The 7,248-nt window shown below is 37.5% G+C and overlaps 1 protein-coding gene across 2 annotated transcripts; it reads left to right on the forward strand.

Moving 5' to 3' along the window:
* Positions 1 to 827: 827 nt before the first annotated feature.
* Positions 828 to 7,004, forward strand: LOC126588684 (uncharacterized). 2 transcript variants are annotated; one of them, XM_050253793.1, is made up of 14 exons: positions 828 to 1,107; positions 1,775 to 1,872; positions 2,908 to 2,990; positions 3,084 to 3,210; positions 3,722 to 3,785; positions 4,465 to 4,562; positions 4,667 to 4,751; positions 5,442 to 5,565; positions 5,781 to 5,882; positions 6,007 to 6,071; positions 6,194 to 6,275; positions 6,361 to 6,440; positions 6,554 to 6,663; positions 6,791 to 7,004. In XM_050253793.1, exons 1-13 carry the CDS (start codon positions 875 to 877, stop codon positions 6,609 to 6,611), a joined length of 1,299 nt encoding a protein of 432 aa, XP_050109750.1. In that variant the 5' UTR covers positions 828 to 874; the 3' UTR covers positions 6,612 to 6,663; positions 6,791 to 7,004. The 2 variants fall into 2 exon arrangements, with proteins under 2 accessions (XP_050109750.1, XP_050109752.1); XM_050253795.1 differs by having other exon boundaries at positions 833 to 1,107; positions 2,914 to 2,990.
* The last annotated feature ends 244 nt before the right edge of the window (positions 7,005 to 7,248 follow it).

Raw genomic sequence — 7,248 nt, forward strand, 5'->3', positions numbered from 1 at the left:
CATGGTCTTAGCTTGGACCTTTAGAAAAACCTCCGATTGAAAACTCCCAAAGGAAGAAATATCAACCAAAGGGTAAAGAGCACCTTGCACTTGTCATCGCTTAATATAACATCGAACTCGATGGATCAACTTACGAAGGAGACATTGACCATGGAGGAGCCTTCTCAGTTCAAAGGACAACCTTTGGTTGAAAACTCCGGAAAGGAGGAAATATCCACCAAAGGAAAACGAGCTCCTCCCATTTGTCATCACTTTTATTTTTTTACAGAACTTGTCATCACTTAATATTACATCGAACTCTGATAGATCAACTTCCGAAAGAAACATCGACCATGGAGGAGCCTCCTCAATTCGAAGGACAAAATCATTCTCAACCACCTTACTTGAAGAGCAAGAGAAAGACTTTACTGCCATGTAGCATCACATGTCAAGAATATAATGATATATGTTAGATAATTTACGTGTCTTTATGTTATTGGCATAGGACGCAACCGTGATAGCTAAACATACAAATTGTTCTTGAGAGCAGAGTCGGTATTAGAGTAGATAAATTTTTCAATGTGCTGGACACATAGCTTGATACACTAAGAAGCATAATATAAGGGTAAATTTTTTTTTTTTTAAGTTTCCAATTAATTATATTATTATATTTAATATTTCTGATCATATTCCGGCCCACTAATAAATCTCGTAACCGAGGCCACCAAAGTGCCATAAATATTAGGCATACGAAGTGCCGCATCATAAAAGATGTTAGGCGCGCAAAGTGCCACATCATCAGAAACGAAAAAGCTAAAAAAAAAAAAAAAAAAAAAAAAAAAAATACTGATAAGATATTACGGTTGGTGAGGAAGGGATAGAGCAGGGAGAAGTTATGGCGGGAGCTTCAGTGCATATGCAGCATTTGAACAGCAGAGTCGGTGTTACTATGGCCACCGCTACTACTCCTACAGACACCCAAATCGGGACTCGGGTTCAACTCCCAGAGAAGACCCGCAATTCTCGGGTGTTGGTGCTCGGCGCAACGGGTCGGGTCGGAGGCTCCACTGCCATTGCCCTCTCCAAGCTATGCTCCGACCTCCAAATTGTCGTCGGCGGTCGAAACAGGTAATGAAATTTACCGTTATGCCCAACACGTACTCACTGTTTGGTTGCCGAGAAAAAAAAAGGGAAATGAAGAGAAAATGTTACTCCTTTGGGTTTGTTAGAGGTGAAATTATCTATTGGCTGGTAGAATTAGAAATGCAAGGAAATTTTGGGATTGAATTATTGTAAAATTTATGTTTTTTGAACAAGAATTGTGTCACTGTCTAAGTCTGCACTCCAAATTTATAAAAACGCAGGGGAATTTGTAAAAAGAGGAGTGCAGGATGACATTTTTGGAGTGCGAATAACGGCACTCAAATAATTAATTAACTTGTTAAGAAGGCTTCCCTGTCCTGCATTGCCTTATCTAGACCTGGTTAGACTAACAAAGTTTTCCCGTCCAAGCGTCGAGAACCTTAGTAGCTCTAATTCTAATGGTGCACAAGCAGTAAATGTCCGTTATCAATTTCTAGATGACGTAAAGTTAAACAAAATGAATAGGCAGGTAAAATGCATAGCAGAAGAAGATATACCCGATAAAGAGCAGGACATGGTGCATTTTGATAATGTTGCAGTGGTCTTGAAAATGCATTACCTTTTGGCATCTTCTTGAGTTCTTTCTCATGTGTGATTACGAATGTTTGCTTGTTGAGATGCTAAAGTTTGCTGGAATTGGGTTCCATTACAGGGAAAAAGGTGTTAATATGGTAGCTACACTTGGGAGAAACTCAGAGTTCTCAGAAGTAGACGTTAACAATGTAAAATCGTTGGAAGCAGCTCTGAAAGGTGATCGATTCTTCTACTTTCTTTTCAACATTTATTGTCCGTGAATTTAAGTTTCAGTGTGCTGCTACCCCTACTCGGGTATTGAATGGTTTCACCAAAAAGTTTCGGTATTATACTTGACTGATTCGTTACGTATCATGTAGGGAATATTAAGTATTGGAGATGTGTATACCGTATATTTTCTTATTTTTAAGTAAGTATTTCTTTTAGATTTTATTGTCTTCTTAATATGATCCAGTTTGACTCAACAGTTCATACCAATAATGATTTATTCCTTTCTAATGTAGGAATAACTAACTAAACCGATTTCATATGAAAACTTTTAGATTGTCTGCCATAGTCTGTGCATCATGATGAAACCTGTCTTTGGGTCTAGTTTAAAGAAAAAATGATAAATGGACAAATATGTAATTTCTTACTTATACATACTTGACCTCAGTAATTATTTTTTGTTTTGCTTCTTGGTTTAAGACTAAGTCATTGAACATGAATGTAGGGACAAGCGCCCCAAAAAAGAAAGGTTGGAACAAAAAGAAACATCATTTATCTCACCAGTTCCACTTTTTGCGTTTCACTTAACCAATGCTTCTGTAATAGTGAACGGCTATGCAATGACATCTGGGATTTCATGTCTTTCTGTTACGATCCTTTCATATTTTATTAACTCAATTTTCAAAATGTGCTGACATGCTCTTCATCCTCACTGGCCTTTTCTTTTTTCACCACGGGCCATAATTGTCACATCTCACAATTTTGTTTGTGTGTAAGTAGAACAGGCAGATTTTTAACACTGCATCGTTTGTTTCTATTTCATACCTGGAAATTGAGAGAAACCCGGAATTTCATTTTATTGGTTTACCCCTTCTGATATAATGGGGATCATAATTGATATGCATGAGAAGCGTGTAATCCTAGTGTGGGTTTCATAATATTGTATCCAATTTCATTTGAGCAAGTAGCTTCATCTTGTCCTTAATGTGCAGTTATGAAATTTCATAACAGTGCATAATTATTCATTACGACTTCTCTCTGTAGATGTAGATCTCGTAGTTCATGCTGCAGGGCCATTTCAACAAGCAGAGAAGTGCACTGTATTGGAAGCTGCCTTAGAGACAAAGGTTAGTGAGCGAGTGTGTGTATCTTGGAGAATGTATCTTATAAGTTTACTAAAAAGTTGTATGACTTTGATAATGTCCTTCATCTCCCTGCAGACAGCCTATGTTGATGTTTGTGATGACACAGCCTATTCACAACGTGCAAAATCCTTTAAGAACAGTGCTATAGCTGCAAATATTCCGGCAATAACAACCGGTGGAATTTATCCAGGAGTGAGCAATGGTCTATCATCAGCACATTTTGTTCTGTAATCCACAAGTTTGGTGGTACACTTTGCTTGTGCATATATTTGATCTGTGTTCAAAAAAAAATTTTGCTTGTCCAAGATAAAAACTCAAATACCAGGCTCTTTTTTATAGGGCCCATAGCAAGATATGTTACTCTCTTTCTGTAGATAGAACTACATGCACGAGCTGAGAAACCCCAAGTACCTAGGGTTTTTTGAGTTCATATGAGTTGTACCTTACATGTATAATATAACAGTGAAACCTCGTGATGTGTTATCTTGCTTTTGAGTTTGTTGATGTGAGTTTTGGAATATCTTGAGGACTAGGATACATGATGCCTAGGGTTTTGTTCCACCAAAAACATAAAGCAATTTGTAAACACGCCAATGGAAAACCATTGGAGTAGTCATAGATTAGAGTTGTGATCAGATGATATTCTTGTGTTAAAAACTGGATCTACCATTCATTTTTTCTTCGATGCTGACTCCTATTTGTTATAATGGCAGTGATGGCTGCAGAACTAGTTCGTGCAGCTAGGAGCGAAAGCAAAGGCACACCCGAAAGGCTAAGGTAAACCATTCCCAGTACCTTAATATTTTAAGTCCAATCAATTGGCATCGAATTGGATTTTTTCTTGCTAGTATAAATTCTTTATGTAGTTCAAATGGTGCCTTCTACTCACATTGTCTTTCATATTAGTTCGAAATAAATCTTTCCTTGGCCACACTTCTCAAGCTGCAACTCTAATTATAAGAACACAAAAACTTTAACCAAAATTATAATTAATAATCTATACCCAATGTGTGCGGAGCTTTCGGCTGTGTGAGGGGCGTGTCTTTTGGCTTCCTCGGGGTGCTGTGAAGCTTAGCTTACTTTAGCAGCCATGTGATGATTCAAGTTCGTGGTAGGCATAGGGGCTGGGCAAAGCAGTAGCGAAGCTCAGGTGGTGATGCAAGTGCGTGGTGAGCGTAATAGCCCCTTGGGCACGTTCCTTGTATAACCAAGCGAAGAGCTAGTGAGGGCCAGAATGGAATATATGGGATCAACATTTTCCTCAACTGGCCTCTCATGTCTTTGTTATTTGTATTCAATTTTTATCAAACTTGAAATTGCATGCTTTGATTAGGAGTTCAGATACTTCTTGATTGAAGTGAACATATTGATCTAATGCATAGTCACACATAACATAACATGGAGTATTTGTAGTTTTTACTATGCCTAACAAATTATTGCAAAATCCTCGTATCAGATTCTATTACTACACAGCAGGAACTGGCGGCGCTGGTCCAACTATCTTAGCAACTAGCTTTTTGCTTCTGGGAGAGGAGGTTGTTGCATTTAATAAAGGTTAGTTTCAATAGTGTTCTGCAATTTCTTTTCCCCCTTTCTATTTGTGCTTCTTTTGAATTCCGTATATCATGCCTAACTGTGATAATGGACTTCTCGACCAGGAGAAAAGATCAAACTAAAGCCATATAGTGGAATGCTGGAGATTGACTTTGGAAAAGGCATTGGAAAGAAAGATGTTTATCTGTTGTAAGTTCTGTGAGAAGGACATTGATGTTAAACGAGATGCAATTTTATGCATGAGTTTGGAGTCACCAAACCATATGATCAATAAATTATACACAAAAGAAAGCTGTAGTACTAAGATTACCAACAATTCGGTTAGTATGTAAGGTGATGCCAACAAGTCTCATACAGTAGCATACACCACTCACCCACATTTTTCCGAAAGGGTGGGAAATCCCATTTGAAACTTGTTGTTCAATTCTGGTGTCAGTTTCTTTCTTGTTGACATTGTAATATTTCAATCACCATCTTAACACCTACCTTTCAGCACAAACGCACTGAAATGGATGATAATCTGCTGGAACTGATAAAATACCCTACTGGAATTCACAAAAGATGGTTAACAAGATTGAAGAAGTTTCATCCAACATGTTTCTTTCAATTTTATCTTCTGGTCGTTGGAAGAAATAGAAACATATGTATGTTTTATGTACTGTAATGGTCTGATGGGGCCACAGAGTAGTTGATAGATTGCAGAATAGCTCTTAAATTGCACAGTGTTTTGTCCTTGAGATGTTTTTGCGTCGGAGTGGGGTTTATTTTTCTTTTTTTCAAGCTTGGTAATTTCTCTTCAGATGAACCAGTTGGTTTCTGTCTAACTGCTCAATTTGGTTCAATTACTATGAGGGTTGATGAACAATATCTTATTTTCAGGAATCTACCGGAGGTAAGCAGTACTCATGAGGTCCTAGGAGTACCTACTGTCAGTGCTCGATTTGGAACTTCACCCTTCTTTTGGAATTGGGGAATGGCAATCATGACTAGTCTTCTTCCACCGGTACACTATGACTTTAGTATTGCTTGCATGTGCTCTGATTATTTAGACTGAAACTGTAGCCTTGGCGTTTGAAATTTTCACCGCTATTATAAGAAATGAGATTAGATGATGATTAAGTAACATGCTTTAACAAAATGACCCTGCATTAATTTTGAGTAACTAGATGTGCTTTTAGCTCCTATAATAAGCCTAAGTAATCTATATAAACTTTGCAGGAGCTATTGAGAGACAGAAGCAAAGTCCAACAGATGGTTGAACTGTTTGACCCCGTTGTCCGACAAGTTGATTCTTTTGCTGGAGAGCGTGTATCAATGAGGGTGAGACAATTGGATGAGGGGAATAATTATAATTCACACGATCTTTGTCATTGCAATTCACATTTCTTTTTCCTTTTTCCTTTTTGTTTTTTTTTCTGGGTTTGTGGTGTGTTGGGGATGACAGGTTGATTTGGAGTGCTCTGATGGGCGCAATACAGTTGGTATATTCAGTCACAAGAGACTTTCTGTGTAAGTTTTGAACCATCCATAGGTTTGTGTATTTAATTTCCCTTCCAAAACTGATCAGGAACCCCATTTTTTCAACATCTGTAAACGTAACAAGGTAGTTGATGTTAGAATTTGTGTTCCAGATCTGTGGGATATGCAGCAGCTGCATTTGTTATGGCAATTCTTGAGGGAAGCACACAGCCTGGGGTTTGGTTTCCGGAGGAGGTATGTACAAGGGATGAGTAATTTACAAACCTGAAAGCTATACTTTGATGCAATAAGCCCCTTATCAAAGTCTCCCTGTATATAGAATGAAGGCATTGCAATTGAGGCAAGGGAACTCCTCCTCGAACGTGCTGCGCAAGGAACATTCAATTTCGTAATGAACAAGTAAAATTTTCGATCCCTTCTTTCTTATATATATATACGTACACACACGCCCGTGACGAAAATAGATATGTGCATAAAGTTTGTGTATGACATAACTGGTTGCTTCTCAACAGGCCATCATGGATGGTGGAAACAAACCCAAAAGAGTTAGGGTTGGGAATATACGTGTAATACTCAAACTGAAGTCAAACTAGAAGTTCAAATTCTTCACCATGTTGCCGAGGTAGGCGTATTAATCGTGTATATGTATATATGTACTGATACGGCGTGTAAGTCTTTCGTCATTACCAAGTAGTTCTTTAGCCATTGTCAAATTAATTGTTCTTTTTTCTTCTTCATATTTGTCGCAGTTGCTAGGCTTCCCCGACCTGCAGGACAGAAGGGTCGTTAAATTAAACAAATTTTGGAGATAAATATGAATATTTTCCCCTACATATATAGCAGTATTCTTCAGTAAAGGAAACAAGTGGAATATAATTTACATCGTATGTGTATTATACTTATTTCAATGTTGTGAAATAAGCAGCTAAAACTCTAATAAATTGCACGGTTTGAAAAATAAAACTTCCTTTCATGCCGGTGTGCCACCCTATAAATACTACGTAAAAACCAACCAAGAAGGAAAAGTTTCGGAAATGAATATCAATTTCAATTTCGGTATCGGAATTTTGGAATTTTATTAACGATCATTTATCGTCCGAACATTATTATCGAAACTGTTCATTCTCTTTATTATTATTTAAAAATCATATATGCAAAAAAAATTAAAAACATTCGATTTGGAAGTTGTTTAGTCATCTATGTGTTA

Source organism: Malus sylvestris, chromosome 11, assembly GCF_916048215.2.
Source record: "Malus sylvestris chromosome 11, drMalSylv7.2, whole genome shotgun sequence".
Classification (NCBI taxonomy): Eukaryota; Viridiplantae; Streptophyta; class Magnoliopsida; order Rosales; family Rosaceae; genus Malus; species Malus sylvestris.

What these genes read in the sequence shown, in the direction of transcription:
- LOC126588684 (XM_050253793.1), top strand. Translation starts at nt 875, where the DNA reads ATGGCGGGAGCTTCAGTGCATATGCAGCATTTGAACAGCAGAGTCGGT. An exon ending in AAGAAAGATGTTTATCTGTT is followed by an intron (nt 4,752 to 5,441) that starts GTAAGTTCTGTG and finishes TCTTATTTTCAG; the next exon opens with GAATCTACCGGAGGTAAGCA. An exon ending in TGACTAGTCTTCTTCCACCG is followed by an intron (nt 5,566 to 5,780) that starts GTACACTATGAC and finishes TAAACTTTGCAG; the next exon opens with GAGCTATTGAGAGACAGAAG.